The 19,166-nt window shown below is 39.8% G+C and overlaps 1 protein-coding gene across 2 annotated transcripts; it reads right to left on the reverse strand.

Moving 5' to 3' along the window:
• Window positions 1–11,421: 11,421 nt before the first annotated feature.
• On the reverse strand, window positions 11,422–18,800 carry LOC122635264 (E3 ubiquitin-protein ligase UBR2). 2 transcript variants are annotated; one of them, XM_043825270.1, is made up of 2 exons: window positions 18,531–18,800; window positions 11,422–17,545 (listed from the first exon to the last, which is right to left on the reverse strand). In XM_043825270.1, exon 2 carries the CDS (start codon window positions 17,510–17,512, stop codon window positions 12,101–12,103), a length of 5,412 nt encoding a protein of 1,803 aa, XP_043681205.1. In that variant the 5' UTR covers window positions 17,513–17,545; window positions 18,531–18,800; the 3' UTR covers window positions 11,422–12,100. The 2 variants fall into 2 exon arrangements, with proteins under 2 accessions (XP_043681205.1, XP_043681206.1); XM_043825271.1 differs by lacking the exon at window positions 18,531–18,800 and adding an exon at window positions 18,207–18,513.
• Window positions 18,801–19,166: the final 366 nt, after the last annotated feature.

Here is a 19,166-nt window from a genome sequence, read left to right on the forward strand (position 1 = left end):
AATTGAATCTATTTAATCAAAAAAAAAAAAAAAAAAAAAAACAGAGAGAGAGAGAAAGAAAAAAAATACCGAAGTACGAGCAACGAAAGTAGAAGTAACGATTTTCACATGACGTTAATTGTCACGGTTGCGAAAGATCAACCGTAGACAATGACGAATGGTAATGCAAGCGAAACGAATGCAAAAATATTCGGATCCCACGCTTAAACCTCACCATGTCGTTTTAACGTAGAGCACAACAAAGAGTAAGCGTTTGGTAACAGCGCTAACGCTTGGGACCGAATACTGGGGTAAGAGATGATCTGATTACGAACGCATCATGGGAAAGTCAGACTTCGTAAAGCCGAGGGTAGAAAGGGGGATCGGTTACTCGCATTGTACACGCCATTGTCCTCTTGGTGTTGTTGACGAACGTAGATACGTCGAAGAGAGCTACATATATTATAAGTACTTATTCTATACTCCGATTGATCTTTCCATTATTTTCCAAGTCGATTAATCGAAGAACTTTCGATTCTCTATGCGAAGCGAGAAATCGGAATAAGAAAGTAACGCTACGTTTAACGTTACTCAAGGAAACGTTTTCGCGAGAAAGAAAAAGAGAAAATGGTGGAAATGAAAAGAAAAGGGAGCGCCACAATGGGGCAATACGGTTTATCAGAAGTCGTGATACCAACGCGTTGGACGCGCCTTTTCGCCGCGCGGCTCCATCAATAAAACCTAGTGATTTAGCAAGTCTCCGGTGGCGCAGAGTACGGTGGAAGAAGGGTGGGTTGGGGTGTATGGTAGGCGAACACGAATTTCCAAGATAAAGGGGTCAACAATGGGCAGTAACCGATGGTTGCTGTTCGGCCACTGTCGAAATGGTGGCCTCAATCACTCGCCGATAACAATGCCACGGGTCTGGTTTATAAATCCGCGCATTGTTGCCAACTTAAAAGCTCTTGCGATCTAGCGGTAAGGAAAGGAGAAGGAGAGAAAGAGAGTAGGAGGGTTTAGCAAAGGTTCTGGACGATGACAGCGACGACGTTGGCAGGCTGAGTTGCAGGGTAACGGTCGAAGTAGGAGAAGAAGGCGAACGAAAGTAGAGGATGAGGAAAAGGTAGTGGTGATGGTGGTGGTGGTGGTGGTGGTGATGGTGGTAGTAGTGGTAGCAATGGTGGTGGTTCTAGAGGAGGTGGAGGTGACGGGTGCGAGAACTCCAGCGTGCCAGAGAGACAGGAATGGGACCGAGCGTCGGAGGGTGGCAGCGGAGCTTGAAAGCCGTGTAAAAGCATTGAGAGCACTTTAATGAATACGATTAGGGGCGTTAACTGTGAAGGATTGCCAACCTGAAGAAAGTGCCGCACAAGGGCAGGGTCCTTCCGTCGAGTCTTTATATACTTTTACCTCGGCTAACTTACCGCTTTTCCCGAGAAGCAGATCCTCTTCGCTCTACCTATCTATCTATCTATCTACCTATGTATCTACCTACCTACCTACCTACCTACCTACCTACCTACCTACCTACCTATCCATCTATCTATTTCCACCAATCCACCGATCCATTTCCATCTTGCTCTGTTTCGTCTTTCCTTCGAAAAGGACGCCTCCTTCTGGATAGTCTCGCCTCGGCCTCGGTTGATCTTGCTCTTTTCAGCTCCTTACTCCATCCAGCCTCGACCTCCCTGGATAATGTAATTGCTTTTATTTGCATGGAAAGTCTTACCGCGGCGCACTCTAACGTATTGACCCACGAGCGAGCGAGCGAACGAGCGAGCGAGCGAGCTTGGCACGAGTCGCATAAATATTTCCTGTGGTTTATCGACGTCGACGACAATGACGCAGAAAACGTTCGATAATCCACAAAATTACGCTTTAATTGCTAATCGAATTATAGCCTTCCTCGTCATTTTGGATCTTTCGAGAAGTACGTAAAAAAGAAAAAAGAAAAATAATAAAAAATAAAAATAAAACAACGTGAACGTCGATGAAAACACATCGTACTTCCCTTCGGTACTTCCTCCCTTTTGTTGTTATCGATTTTAATAATAACGGCCAAGCGCAAACGATGGCCGCTGGGACAGACGGACGGAGATAGAGAATAGAGAGAAGATACAGAGACAGAGAGAGAAAGAGAAAGAGAGAGAGAGAGAGAACGACACGTGAGTTACGAAGTGACGGACGGGCGTGCTTAATGCGGATCGTATCCGGCAGAACGAGCGCATTCACGAGACACGTCAATTACGTTCTGCGTGCCCGTTGAGTTCGTGCACGCGGTAGCACGAGAAAGAGATATATATATATACAGACAGACAGAGACAGAGAGAGAGAGAGAGAGTGAGTGAGAGGGAGACAGAGAGGGATATATATAGAGAATGTACGTCGTTCGTTTGTATACCAGATTCTATGCCTGCATCCTGCAGGTATGTCAATGCTCGTACGTACATACGTCGATATGCGATCATTAGAGATGAATCATATGGAGCTACGATTTGAGAAAACTTTTAACTACCTTTATGAACTAACAACAAGGACACACTGTTCCAAGAAGCCTCGTGTTCCTTCCTGGAAGCCTTCCATTTACTCGTAGTAAATAGAAAACATGTATTTCTGTCGTAGTAGTATGCGTAGTGTTTGTTAGATTTTTTGTTCTATGTTTTGATTTCCTTTTTCTTTTTTCTTTGTGGTTATCTATCTTATTCCATAGGTTAACGAAGTAGAATATAACATGACGTCAAGGTCTTTCGTCAACGTTTCGATACGACATGTATTAGCGAGCGAAATTAGCCGAAATATTTGTCGGTAGGATGGACGGGCCTGCCGGAATTGTCTACGAAGCTAAGTTGATGCCAAATTAATTAATTCGAAATATGGTGAACCGGAAAGCCAAGATTAGTCGAGCGTACTCTCCCTCTTGTCCTCTCTCTCTCTCTCTCTCTCTCTCTCTCTCTCTCTCTCTCTCTCTCTCTCTCTCTCTCTCTCTCACATCGTTGTTGTTCACATCACCGCGTAAATAGCCAGTAGTTATGCTAGATATGTAGCGACAATAGTCGATTATGCAGATCTCGTCCCACGAGTCGCATGATATTCTCTAACAAATCGTATTTACGTTTCGCTAACTTGGTAAACAGAAGGATCATCGATCGACCATATGAAATCCTTTTCGAATTACGTTGAAAAAATAATGGACAGATACGATACTTTTCCCAACATTATATATACACACATACATTATATATACATATACGCGCGCGCGATGTTTTATTACGATAAAATTATATGTCAGATTCACGAAGAATTCACGTATATAGTAAACTGCGAAAATTCAACCGGCTCATAGTCAGTCTTGGAAAGGGCTCGTTTTAATATTATATCACGTTGAAATCTTATTATTCGTTTACGACACAATCTGGAACAGTAGGAAAAGGTCCCGCGAGGACGACTATGTTTCTAATGGAAAAGATACGCCGACGACGACGACAACGACGACGACGACGACGACGACGACGACTCGTGCGTTGCGAATCGTAAAGCACGAATGTTTGTATTCCAACTATCTATGCAAGAACATAGCAATCGAAATAGCCGTATCCTTTTACTCTTATATGTTGATATCTTATTACACGTTACCAACGTAACGCGCATTTACGATACCTTAAACATCATAGATGAAAAATAATAAAGGAGAGACTGCCAGTCGTTAATTAAACAGCTACGATCGTTAGTTATTATAACGATGAACGCATTCGACGTTTCCTGTTGGTAATGAGCTTGATTAGTTCATGCTTATCCAGACTGACAAGAAGGGACAAGAACGCGGATAGGAAATGTCGTTGTTGTGTTTGCACTCTGATAACACGTGCGGATTGCGATATAAATTCATCTGCTGGTGTTGCTACGGCTGTTACTATTGCCGCTTTCGTCGCCGGCCTACGATATCTTTGAACTTTTCAACATTAACGAAGAAATACCGAGAAAATATCGTTGATAAGGTGATCTAAATTCGATTGTCGCGATCGATCTCTTTGGAAAATTGCTGATTAAAAAAAATATATATATATCTTGACAGAGTTATCCTACTTTCTACTCTAGATACGAACGAAACGCAAACCAATGAAATCTCGTCTCAAAGCGTGTAGCGTTTCGACGTTGATATCGATTTGGGTAGTTTGATTTTTACGACATGGAGTCGACGCCACGAAACGCGACGCTTCGCTTTTGCGTCGCGACGTTGCAGGCTGCCACTCGACTCGACCGCACTAGCTGACTCCACGCAATTATAGATCCCCTAATTACAGAGCCTCCACTTCCCTTCCTCCCGATCTTCTCGCTCTAGTTCGGTTAATTAATTACTACCTCATTAACTGACACAAACGTGCCGCGTTCTCTTCTATGGAAAGTAAGAGAATGGATCTCTCCCCCTTTTACGTTTTATACTTCGATAGTCCGGAGCTGCATTGTGTCCCTACGGCGCTCGAATTTTGCAAGACAAATGGATATAGAGATATTATTGTTGATGACAAAGCTTTGATGCCCAAAGTCGTTTCAATGAGAGAGTAGACTCTCTCTCTCTCTCTCTCTCTCTCTCTCTCTCTCTCTCTCTCTCTCTCTCTCTCTCTCTCTCTCTCTCTCTATCTATCTATCTATCTATCTATCTATCTCTCTCTCGTTGTTGACGATCTCGCGCCACACGTCGCGTGCGTCTCTGGCATCCTCGGTCATCCTCGATGACGTCTTCCCGTTGAAAAATAAATTCTAATTAAGGGAGCGTTAAAAAAACATACACAAAAAAGGACAAACAAAAACAAATCGAAAGAATAAAAAGAAGAAGCAGAAGAAGAAGAAGAAGAAGCGAACGGACTCGTTATCGTACAATTTCGTCGTCCGACGATATCCCTTTTTTTCTTTTCCTTTCTTTTTGTTTCTCTTTCTCTCTCTCTCTCTCTCTCCCTCTCCGCCAACCACGATAAAGATATTACGAAATGCGCTACGGTTATTAATTACCGGTGTGGTCGGTTCATCGACCTATTTGCAATAGTCTCGTAAATGAACGAAACGGCGATAACGAGTGACGAGCAGGAAATGAGGACCTTCAGGGTTCAGGAGTCGCGATGAGAAAAATAATGAAATCGGGACGTATTAAATACGATGGCGACCGATGGGGAAAAAAAGAAAATAAAAAAAGTATTTTCGTGTCGGGCTAACGACGTGCTAGAATCGTCGTTAAATATACGTAATACCTACATAGAGTTCTCTGTATATCGAAGAGAGTGAATGGCTGTATCTCTCTTGGCCCAATAGCAATCGATACTTTACATCCAATCTCATTATAAGCACTTTGTACAAATTAAAAAACGCTCGACTTCGACGAGCGAAGCGTTCGCTAACTGTAATCGATTGGACACGAGATCCACCGGAAGCGTATCTAGTGTAAAATGAATTACGCGAGCGAATGGTAGATATATATATATATATATATATATATATATATATATATATACATGTATATATATATATATATATATGTACGTGAAGTAATCGGAGAAACGCGAGTCATCGTAAAAGCCCTCCTACCATCCCCATCCTATCTTCTTTTTAAAAGACGGAACTCGCTGACCGAAATCAGCGTCGACGTTCGAACGAAAAAGTAACCAGAGAGTTTTTAGTCGATTTAATTAAACGCAATTAAGTCGAGAGTTTTCCACCGTGGAACACGGGGGCCTTGGTCAAACCCCTTCCCCTCCCACCCTCGCCACCTCCTTTATCCTCCTCTTTCCGTGGCCCTTTCCAAGCACCCTCCTTCCCCCCGGCCCCCTCTGAACGACGACGTATCCAAGAGGGGAGGAGTATGCCACCCCCTGCTAAGAGGGTTTGCTTGTATCCCCCGAGATGCGTATACGTCATCCGATTAAAATTAGTAATTAGTTAATTAACTTAAGCGCGCAGTACTCCGGACTAAGTAAGTTGACCGCCTGATTATGATGCATCGCTCTTGACTTTGGGTTTATGCAAAAGAAGGAGGAATGGGGTGAAAAAATATTAAAGTGGATAAAAAAAGATGAAGCGAAGAGAGAGAGAGAGAGAGAGAGAGAGAGAGAGAGAGAGAGAGAGAAAGAAAGAAAGAGTTCTTGACGTCTGCTCCGCGCCACGATTTATCTCGGACTATCCAACAATTTTCTACGTACAATTAAATGAAAACTGAAAACAAATACGATGTTTACTTGACTACCGAGAATAGGACTTTCAAAAATCGATCGATATCACCTTGAAGATGAAGAAAGAAAGGCAAAAAAAAGAAAACAAAAGAAAAAACCTGGAAAGAGACGAATCCAAGGGTCTACTTAGGTACGTCAGGAACTTCGATTTATCAAGTTTAACTCACGCACCGGTAGGCATGGTCGCGTCCTGATGACGCTCTAGGAGTCCTGAGTCAACCCACTATCCTAATTTCAAAGTGTCGCAAGGGACGCACGTCGAGGAGAGCAATCCAGAAGTGCTTTCCCGTGTTCCTTAACTAGCCGTTCGTCGTTGGACGATGCCGAGTGTGTGAGAGCGAAAAGCTTACGTCTAATGTAGAAACGAGAATGCCTTCAGGATTTGCTAAGATAACGGTTGAATCCGAAAGGACATGTGATGTCGGACTTTCGCGAAAGGAATCTCTCGTCTTAGTTTTTTTCTTCTTCTTTTTTATACTAATCGATCTCCTCGAAACAAAAATCACAGAGGATTCAAGATTTTTTTCTTTCTTTTTTCCCCTTTTTTTCTTTCTTTCCTTCTATTTGCAAGTGACAACCAAACGTAACCAGAATCGCAACCTTTGGGAAAACTCCAAAGTAATGTATTATCGTTAAAGGACCGCAAGGGATGCGTTGACGACGGTGCCTACCTTTATTTCGTCGCTTTACTTTGAAGAATTTGTGCACGATTTAATCCTCTCTTTCTCATCCTTTCCGATATTCAATAAAAAGAAATTATACCCTAATAAATTAATCGTTGAATCTCTAACAATGTAGATTAAAAGAGGAAGGAGAATATCAAAGTGACCGCGCGAAAGAAACTGTACAAAGTAACGAGCAACGAGAGATACCCGTATAACCGAGTCTTACCACACACGTCCACGACGAGCCTGTATACCTTTGATTAGAATTTCTTTGGCCCCCATACTTGTCTATGAACGTGTTATTTAGGATCAAGAAGACCGATGCGGGCTCTCTCGTGGGTCACCGACGATTAGGCCAATTTAATGGAACCTTCAACGTCGAATCGTGAGCAAGCAAAGATGATCCCACATGTCTCGTTTTCTCTCTCTCTCTCTCTCTCTCTCTCTCTCTCTCTCTCTCTCTTTCTCTCATCCTCTACATTACTGTATTATATACCATACATGTATATAAATCGAACTAAAAAAATAACATAGATAATCGACATATCAATTGTTAACTCGTACTCAATAGATCTCGTTCGAAATACCCACGAATAATCATGTACTACGGTCATTCACCGATCCTTCGTGATAAGTCTAGACATCATAAATAATCAAGCACGATATTCGGGCTTTTGATTGGCTTTCGATCGAAGAGAGAGACAGAGAGAGGGAAGGACAGAGAGAGAGAGAGAGAGAGTTGAGTATAGGCACGAGCCTGAAACTTGGATCGATCAACGGTATCGCAGATGACTGCAATTAGTGCTCGAAACGCGGAGGGTAACATACAAGTAGGTGTAATACGCGCGTTAATTACCTGGCATGTTTAGCATGCATTACGCAGAGCAGGTGCACGAGGAAATGCGTATCTACGGACTCGCGACCCTTAGGTATTTGCACGTGCACCTACGGCTGGAATTTTCATTTCGGCCGTTCGCATCATGTTTTCATATAGGACTAGCCGCCTTCGATCAAAATTCGCATATGCGTCGAGCCAATCAATTCTAATGATTGCCTTTAAACGGTGTCCAACCATCGAACAAATTTCGTATTGATTTATATGTTAGTTTAAGATTTTTTCATGATTTACAAAAGAAATTAATCGCAGAAACAAATTACGATCTTGTAAGAATCAATAAACTTTCTAAACGAAATTGGTAGGATGGGATGACAAACAACGTGTTAATCATCCAGCTGTCTTTCATATTTGATGGAAACAAAATGAGAAGACAGAAGATTAACGGAGTATAAAATTTCGATGATGATCTTTCGGTGGGATGTACCGTCGAGGAAATACATAGACCGCGCATCATTTCCGGCCGCAAATATAATACTACTATTTCAGTGGTCGAAGAGTGAGTGAGTGAGATGTGAGAGAGAGAGAGAGAGAGAGAGAGAGAGAGAGAGAGAGAGAGAGAGAGAAAGGGAAAGAGAGAGAGAGAGAGTGCGGCCGGGGTCGGGCACGACGCCAATATTTGCGCGTAAACGGTAATTTGTTTATGCTGGTTTGCCCGGTAAATTTACGTTCGGCCCACGACGCTTCCGTTGTGCGAGGAAGAAGGAGAGACATCGCTTTCGAATCGAATCCTCAAACAAATTGTCGTTTTCCGGTAGAGATCTGTACAGTCCCGTGTTAAGTAGTTTCTAAGAGAAGAGAAAAGGAAATGAATTAAGAACGGATGACATTCGTCAAAGTTCTGATAAACGTATATCGAAAAAATAGATGTCAGGATATAATTCATCGAAAGAAGGAGAAAGGGTGAAATGAATGTATGTATCGAAAAGGAATCAAGAGCTTCTAAACACGGATCTTGCGGAAACACGATGCAGAGAAGAATGACCGTGCGCAAGCGCTCGTGAATGGAGCAACCGGAAATAGTGGGGGACAAGTTCGAAGGTGGGGGAAAGCGAAAGAGGAGAGTCTTCTAATGGAGTCAACAAACAAAAGCGAATCGATTTGAAATAATGGCACGCAGACGAATGGCATAAGGCGTGAAGTGGGGAAGCGAAGGAAAGAGGAAAGGAGAAAGGGATCCAAGAGAGTTAGAAATGGTGGGAGGAGCACTGACGGGCTTGCGAGTCGCCGTGCGACAAATAAAAGCACTCAGCTCGCGAAGCTTTATCCTTATACAACTGTCAGACGTCTTAACACCCGTGGCGTCTGTTCTTTCTCGCTTCGCGAAAGCTCTACTCTATGTCTCGAAAGAAACTCGTTCACCGAAGATATCACCGACGTAGAGGCAAGATCGTACGTTTCGATTAAGATCCATGTAATCGTGGAAGATCGAATGACTATGGATAAACTCGTGTCGAGAGAAAGCAGAATTTTTGTCGAATGATTTCGATTCTTAAATATCGAAGACGTAAACGTACGACGTGACCGATAATCTCGTTTAGAATGCTTTCAGGGAAGCTACTTTAGAAAGGTGACGGGAAATCTCAGGAGTAGTCTGATAGTTGTTACTACGAGACGATGCGTACCGAGCCTTCGAAGTAAAGTAATTAAAATCAAACGCCAGCTCGCATTAGAGATGGAGAAAAGTAACGGTGTGAAAGGTGCGACGACGAGGAGAAGGAGGAGTAAGGCATAGATGGGAGTACGAGAGAGATAGTGCTAGTAGTAGTGATAGTAGTGGTAGTGGTGGTGGTGAATGACGATGGCGGTGGAGGTGGAACGGGTAAACAGGGCGCAATTAACGTGCAACCGTTAAATATGTACGCGAACGGGTTGCTGCGCCGGCGTGCGTGTGTGGAGGGTGGCATAAATGCATTGGGAGATCGGACATTCGGTGCGTTGCAGCAGTAGCAGTAGCAGTAGCAGTAGTAGCAGCAGCAGCAGCAGCAGCAGTAGTGGTGGTGGTGGCGGTGGCGGTAGCGGTGGAAGCCATCTCTTCCTGTAGCCTGTTGGCACAGCCGCTTGATTAGCTCCGCCATATTTACATATCATTAGCCGATTGTTTGCCCGCGTCGGGGATTCCGACGTTCCCCAGGCTGCTGGATAACGTCGGTCCAGTACCAACTACCCCTCCGTATTTCTCTCTCTCTCTCTCTCTTATCATCCTACTCACTCCTTCAACCATCCTACGCTAAAGTCCTCGCGTGCTGCCGCTCGCTAAACTACGGACATGTATATTTATCCATTTGCAAAACCCTGTAAACCATCTTCTCTCTCTCTCTCTTCCTATTGAAACTTGCCCTAGGCGTTAGAAGGAAGATAGAAGCTACCCGTTGATTCTATTTGATTCACAAACTAACGATACTAACCGATTCGCTAACGTGTCCTTTAAATACGTGGTCACCAAACTTCATCGACTTCCTCTATCAACCCCCACGGTTCTTGACCTCTCGATACACCGGCCACACGCGATACTACCCTGCTGCTTGCGATATTTCCAAGCGAGAACCCCTCGAGTTCAAAGGGAATTAATTTTCATTCGGAAGTAGCAACGATACCTACGGTCGAAGCGAAAGAGGAGATGCAATGGAAACGGTCGCTCGCTCACTCACCTAGGGAACGCTCCAGCGAAATCTCTTTGGTGCCTCTGGAGAGATTGGTCTGTAACCTGTAAATCCTTCTGTGAATCCTCGTCGGTACGATCAAATTATTCGTATATACTTGATAAATATGTTCGTTTCTTCGATACAAAGAGAATATCATTGTTGGTATTAATCTATGGATATAAGAAAATAAATTAAAGGAATTTTTCTTTCAATTATTTCTTTTCGACTGTAATAATTCGACAACGTTAGAAGGAAGAGGAAATAATCAGGAGACTTCATCGGTCGTATCTCTATGTATACTTTGTGTAAGAATGAGACTACTAAAGAAATATACATATTCTTTATATCAAACTTTTACTCGACATTAAAAGAGTATCCGTTTATATATATACATACATAGATACATATATATATATGGATGTATGTACATATATATGTGTATGCATGTACGTATGTATGTATGTATGTATGTATGTATTTGTATATATAATAAGAGTTGAAAGACATAAGCATTGGTAACAAGATGTAAATCAATATATTATCCTGTATTCTACAAATAAATTATAACACCACAAAATGTATTTAAAAGGATGATTTACGAAATAAAGATCAACATTTTCTTTTCTTTTTTTTCTCTCCGCGACAAGCATCTAATCAACTACGTTAATATATATACATATATATATGTGTAAGTGTATGCATATATATATATATATATATATATATATATATATATATATATTCAAGAACTACATTTTTCAATCGAATCGACCGATAACACGGCAAATATTTACATGATTGTTGTATCGTTACATTTGGTACACATATGTATACGCATATTATCCAACTCCACTGTGCAAGCTATATATAATATAATGATAAAAGTATAATGTTAAAATAAATAACGAATATCGTAGCATAATAATAACATTGGTTAAGGTATAAGAAGATAGATTAGTTTCTAATACCTAGTTCACCGTTTCCTTCCGTTACCAAGACTAACAATGAAAAGACGGGGATTATGCCACATTATTTATTTCACTCTCTACCAAGTATTTGAATTCTTGTAATATTAACGATCTTTATTTTTCTAGCCATCTATTGTAATGTAATAATCCATTTTTCAGTACTGAAACCAACATAAGATCTAAAAATCGTAACAGTCCGTATTACGAGTTATCTGTAAACACAATTAACAGTAGCATTTATACAAGAAAACCGTGAAATTAATTTCGTACAATTATCCTTTGAAATGATCATTACCTATGAGAAATTGGTTTACATATTTCACAATGTTTTCTTAGATTATTAGAACTTTATAATGAAGATGATAATGATAGATCGTATAATGATACAAGCAAAACTAATTTCTACAAGCAACAAAATCGATACAACATTTTGTTAATTATTATGAAGAATGTTGTATTTTAATTTACATAATAATAGAAATTCCGTAAACTCTGAAATAAGTTGAAACGCTGCCGCAATAGGGAGATAACATCCAATTGTCTTAAATATACAAAATTATCTATATGATGTTCTTAGAATAAATAATTTTTATCAGTGTCATGCAGTGAATCGAGCACATGATCAACAAAGATAACACTAACTGCTACATTCACTTATGGCTAAAATGTAAATTTAGTGTGTTTTCAGTTAAACGTTCCAAGCTAAATTCCACGAGAAAGCTTAGAACGGTTATAGATGCTGCCATTGCATCGTCATAACGTTATTCGAAGATTCAATGCATCTTGCTACAGACTCGTGTAATCCATGTCCGAGCCACATCTGATTTAACTCTTTATACTTTTCTTTGCATAACCGAAGTGGGTTACCTCTTCTTAAACCTTGATCCGTTTCTCCATACTCATCGAGATAAGGTGGACAAACGAATGATCCTCGATTTGGACTTCTCAGGAAGAGTATCTCGCATTCGCGTACTCGTAGGAACATTCCGACTCCAGTGCCACATTTGGTCGCATGATAAGTACATGCTCCGACCATCGTTTTATTTAATTCTGTTTGACAGCAATAGCTTTGGGAGCATAACATTTCTCCGCAAACGAGGCACATGGTAGGGTTCCTCGAGTCCTCCCGATCACTGTTAGGGCAAGTAAATAATGATATTGTATTTATCAATTCGCTGTAATCCTCCGGAAGTTCTACCAGTTTATTAACTCTTAATGGTTCTTTTATGATCACGACTAGACTTATCCCGGCAAGATGAGCTTGGACAGTGGGATGACTTTTCCATATGTCTATTAACTGCATGATAGTATTCAATTTGGGAGCTAACAACTCGTTGCATGTTATCGGCAATCCAAGGTACGCGCATATATTCTCATACGTATCACCGCCTAGTTTAGTTAATTCCTCCGGTGCTGGAACATCTGAGACAAAGTGATAATACAGTGCGTAACATCTTAGAAATGGTAAGCAAGCTTCTTTGATGCGTCTCCATAATTCACTGGCAGTTTCATTAACGATGTTCACTCCAAGGGCTTGAACCAACGGTAAAATCACGGTACAACTTGTACACTCTTCCGTTTCTTGGCTGTCTATATCCATGCTCTCGTTAAAATCAGTTGTCAGTATAATTTTTACTATCAGGGATAAGAACACGAGCATCAACGCGTGCGATTCGAATATGCCTCCTGTTATTATCGGAGGTGGAGTATCTGGTTTTGTATTGAAAAGAGTTGGAAGAGAATTAATCAGTGGGATCAAAACACCAAACGGATCCCACTCTAAGATGGATGGACCCTCCGGTGGATTTTCCAATAATATCGTTAGAAGGGCAAATGCGTGATTGCCGGTAATATTTTTCTCCGGCCACGTTGGGCTTCCACAACCTCCGTTTAGACATGTAGCTCCTAAAATGGCCGAGATTCTGGCGAGACCTTCCAAGCAGTCTCTTTGTCTGGAAGATAAAGCACCTAACAAAGGTTTGTCCATGTCGCGTATAAGAAATTCGATAGCATGAACGGTGTACGCTGTTGATTTCCAGGCCAACAAGGGTACTCTGGAGTCTGCTTCGTATGGCTCAGCACCAGACCCTTTCGTATATGTCGCCTGTGCAAATAGATGTATCATTGTTACAAGATTATCTAAGAGACATGGACCAGATTGCGAGTAAGTAGACTCAAAGATAGCACCAACAGTACCAAATTCTTGATGAAGCGTTTTAATAGGACACGCGAATGTCTCGTGCTCTACGGAATTATCACTTCCAATGATGTGAGCATCCTGAGCTTTTGCGCTTGTACAATACCGACAAACAGGATCGTGAACATCTTTAAGAGACTGTGTTTTTAGATACCTTGTATTCGATTTACAATCTAACGTTAACCTCATTGCCTCTAACCACATCTCGAAAGTCAAATTCGGCTGATTTTGAGGACGGGATTGCAGCACGCCTAAAGGTGGTAAAAGCGGCAAAACGGTATTACTCAAACATTCGCAAAGAGGACAAAGATACTCGTGTTTCTCTACGTCAAAACTTGCTGGTTGTCGTAATCGGTATGGACGTCTATTTTCTTTAGCAAGTACATTATCAAAGTATTCTTGCCAACAATGTGCGTGCATTACATGACCGCACGTGCTGGTATGCGGCGATGCACCTAATTTAGCCGACAGATATAGCGGATCAGGTTCCTCTGTATTTCCTCTGTATTGACATAGCACGGTAGATTGTTGAACAAAAGCAGCGAGTACCATTGCTGGACCGGTCGCCGTTACAGTTTGATCTTCTTGACATAAAATGCATGTGTATGTTTTTTCTTCTGGTAAATTACTCGCTTGATTATTACCGGCAGCAACTGGCGATGAACTCTCCGAACATTCCGTCAAATCCATAGCTGATCCTCGTTCGCTGCTCTTACTCGCGTCTAATGTTGCTGTCTCGAACAACTTTGCATTCTTTTTCATGAAAAGCTTCTGCATGGCTGCCATTTGCGTCATAATCTTAGCACGTTTTAAAGCTGCCATCTTCGTTCTCCATTCTTTACCATTTTTATTAGATTCCGCGTCGCTAACGTTTTCCGTGGTAGCTACAGTAGTGGTAGAAGCAGCAGTAGTGGTACTTTCTACCGCGGTAGAACCAGCAACTTCTCTGTACTTAGTAAGGACCCAAGTAAGTAAATCCTTATGTGCTTCTATACGAGGACTACTTTGCAAGTCCTCCAGTAATTTATAAATTTTCCATTTTGCAGCTCTTTCTGTGAATACAAGGAAAGGATAATAACCCGATTCTTGTTCTTGAAGTGCATATCCTATAAGATGAAGTACTTTATGCACTTGTGGTTCTGAAAAACTTCTAGCTACAAACGTGAGGGCACGTTCTAATACAGTTTGCATAATATGGAGCATAACGTCACACTGCAAAAGATTCGCAACCAAACTGAACACTTCTGTCAGTTTCGGGAGTTTCGGTGGTGGACAACATTCTAATTCTCCAAGTGCTTTTCTTCGTTTTCTCTGAGCTTCCTCGGATCTACTTAATTCTTCCTTTGTGTAATGATAAAAGAACACGTTATATTCCGAATACAAATGAGGTTTCAGTTCGTAAACACCTTTACCCGCAGACGTATTCGGCGGTTTCTTAAAATCGGCCACATCGTGAATAACTCTTTCCATGCCCGTTTCGAGATGGACATCATCGGGTAAAGTTTTATTTAATTCCGAATGAGAAAGAGGCTTTATGCATAACTGCTGTATTATTTCTTTCTTCAAACGATCGTCCGCAGTAACTTGTCCGACACCAGGAACGTGTCTCTCTCCTATAATTGTTATAAGCAAACCAAGAAATTCCTCTACCAGATTGATCGTTTGTCTGATACTATCTTCTTCTGGATTTTTTAATGCATTTACTTCGAAATTTGGATTCGCCCAATTAAGAAGATTGCATTTGTTCAAAATATGTATAAGAAATTCATTACTCTCGATAAGAGAGGCTCCGGCTTGGAGTAAAATAATATCTCTATCTAACATCTCGCTACGACACTTCACGTTGTGATAGAAATACAACTGATTCAACAATGAATATCCGTTTCTTCTCCACATTCCAGCATGAACTTGCGATATCATAGCTTGAGCCGTTAATACAGGCTCGATGATCTGCTCAGGTGTTATTTTTGTTTGATTTATGAACTCAGGGCATTGAAAATGTAAATCATGTTTCTCGAGATAAAGGAACAGTCCTGCTAAAAATCTTGACAATGGAAGATGTATAGACACTGGTTCAGAAGAAACGTCGTATTGTAAGCACGTCGCGCTATGATCTGCTAGCTCTCTGACTTGACCTAGACCAGATTCAATTCCTGGTTGCTCATAGAGTTTTCTTAAGACTAATCTGAAAGCTTTAATTAAAACAATTCTATCAGAACCACACCATTCAAGAGCTAAACTAATAACTGGTGAAAGTTTAATATGCAAATTAAATGCAGATTCCCATTCAGGTTCATATTCCATATGTTGTCCAACTTGTCTTAATACCGCATCCATACATTGCATGCTGCAGAATAATTTTAATAATAATGAAATTCCTTGCAAAAATCCTCGTCTTAATTCATCCGTCCAAATATCTGGTTTCGCACTGAGTAAATATCTTAAATCGTAAAGTATATATTGAGCTCTTTTAAAATATGTATTGGGAGTGTTCCTTTCAAATTCTAATTTACCCGCGGCATTGCACCTACGCGAACTCTCAGAAATAAATGTGTTCAACAAAATAAATAATACATCTTGATGCGCTATAAGGTGATGAGCTAAAGTGGGAACTGTAAATAATTGTACCGACAATGAAACGATTGAAAACGAATGATCATGATCATCTCTTATGAAATCTTTCATGACAGAACCATAGTTATAAGTAAATACAATAGCCAAAGCTTTTTTACTTTCATATTCCATAAGCATTCCAGATATAAACAATCTGTGCCAAGCTGTTCTAGCAGACTTCCATAACTGTGAATCTCTCATTAGTATACCTTCGACGATCGATATCTCTGGTAATTTTGTATTAAGCGCAACATTGCTAAACAGTATTCTAAAGCCTTCGCATAAACTTATGAATTGTTGTAACCAATTTAACAATTTCATTGCAAAGGTTTGATGAGCAATTACATGAGCATGAACAACAAGAACCTTTAAAGCTCGATTGCTATGTCTTGATGTAAATCTTTCAATTTCAGATTTCAATTCGTTGCAATGTTGAAATCCTGAGCACTTTACAACCGATCTACCCTCTCTATCGACATTCGTTACATATTCAACGGCATCTCTTTGAGAACACTTTAAAATACGTGTTAAGGTATTTATTACTTGCTCAAAGGTATGTGTCTCATCATTGAAAAGAACCGTGCAATAAGTATCTGTAGTGGCTAATAAAGATAAAGGATCTTCGTCCGTTTCCTTTACGCATAAATCGGAAGGTAATCCTGGTGTATGCTCCAACGACAACAATTCGTAGCAATACTTCAATACTGCCTCGAAAGTGGCTACTGCTCTTTCTGCGATATCACCAGGTAGTTTATTTCCACAAGCTTCTTTCGATTGAGTTCCCACTACATGTATTTTGCAAAATGGTTCATTCTTCCAAGCTTCTGTATCACCACAATCACAGCAACCTCCACCACTTGAAGTTCCCATTTTATATTTATGATTACGGTGAGCGGACTGTTTGAAACAGTCAACACATAAAACACACGTAGAATCCATACCACATTCTCTGCAACTGTATGTTGGTTCACCCATTTTAAATACTTTACCACATATGGACGGAGGATTATCCATTTGACTAAGTTGTTTTAAAACAACTTGTGGATCATCGTTACAAATAAATTCTTCCAAAGTATTGTAAAGTATTTTTTGTGCTTTTTCTTCGTCAAAACTCCAATCCAAACAATTGCCATTTGGTTCAGGACTATATATCTTTGGAACCCAAATTCTCCAATGTTCTTTAAAGTGAGTGAGTGAAAGCACTCCTTTGCTCATTTTATCCATCCATACTTTTACGCATGGTTTACTCACATTAGGAAAGACCGGCAATGCAGACAACTCTATCTCTTCGATATTCTGGTCAGAATGACTTTGAATATTATCCCCGCTCATCTTGCATACTTTATGCTACCAAGAGGAAGAATACTGAAACATCAAACATTTATTATTTTATTTAGCCAAATATAATCTTGGCAGGTTTAGCAATTACATAATATAGCCAACATATAGCTTCCACATACTCACTTTAAATACAAATTCTTTGTCATAATCATAAGTATAAAAAAGAAATATAACCTCGTAAGATCGTGTATATTAAAACTTACCAATTAAAAAAAATAATAGTCTATCATAAAACATATATCTTACAATAATGAAGAAAATATGTTTGTCTTATATATCATTGAGATCAATGTTATGACTAATCACAATGGCGAGAAAGATTATTTATGAAAGAAATATCTATTCTTTATCATTAGCAACGTATATTCTTAAACATTATCATTGAAAAAAAAAATAAATAAATAAATAAAAAATAAAGAAATAAACTCATATCTATATATGAATTGTGTGTGTGTGTGTGTGTGTGTGTGTGTGCGCGCGTGTGCGTGTGTGTGTACACCTACACACGCATACATACACACATACACACATATATATATATACAGATAATCATTCAATCAATTACTACAATATGATACTCACAATTTCTTACAACAGCTCTATATATATGAAATCATAATAATCAGCTGGCAAAAGGAAAGTTATCTCGAGAGCATCGATTTTTTATATTTCTTGTAACACTTACTTCTTATTTGTTCTTAGATGGAAAGTTGTTTATAAATCAGGCCATTATATGATCGATTTAATATACACAACGTGATATTAACACGTTATTTAATAAAAATAAGATAAAAAGAAAAATGCAAATTTTACGTTACGTTAAAAGAGAAATAGAATGTTTAACTCAGATATTAAGAAGAGATGTCAAACTATATCGACATAGGCATTTACGAATTGTTCGATACATAGATGGGTAACAGTATGACGATATATCAAAGTATTTCACCATCGCATCACGGGCTTTTCACTAAACTGAACTATTTTTAACTTCTTCTGAAACAATACTCACTATTATGACGTCCAGGCCAAGGTTAATAAAAGCTATCGAAGAGTTCTTTGTTTCGCGAAATATCCTCAATTTTCGCGAATCCTTTGATGTTATGGCATAACAATTTTATGACTTCGTATTCACATATACGCATTTGGCGCACATCCTTGCATAGTTATAGACGATCGCGCTTTGACATTTCACAGAAAAATGATAAGTAATATTTTTGCACAGCTGCTTGAACAACGCACAAAATGGCTTGTGAACTATACGACTGAGATCACGTCTATATAAGAAACGTTTTCGATTAATCTACGTACGTCATGAATAACGAACGATAAGAAGAGAGTCTTCGAATAGTTTCGACGATGCATTTGAAAACGAACTTTTATATTAACCCAATGAAGAAATTTAGGTTAAATGTTTTACGAAAACCTGACTTTTTACGATACATTAATTTTTCATTTTTTTATATATATATATATATATTTAGAAAACAATGGTAAATAATGTTATTTGATTACCTTGGTTTTTCTTTCTTTCTTTCTTTCTTTTTTTTTTTTTTGCGATCAAAGATGGTTGCCTACGAAGGCGGGAGTTGTTTTTTTCTGGACCAATAGAAACGCAGAGAAATTCAAGCGATAGTCAAGATTGAAG

The sequence above is a fragment of the Vespula pensylvanica genome, chromosome 17 (assembly GCF_014466175.1).
Source record: "Vespula pensylvanica isolate Volc-1 chromosome 17, ASM1446617v1, whole genome shotgun sequence".
NCBI lineage: Eukaryota > Metazoa > Arthropoda > Insecta > Hymenoptera > Vespidae > Vespula > Vespula pensylvanica.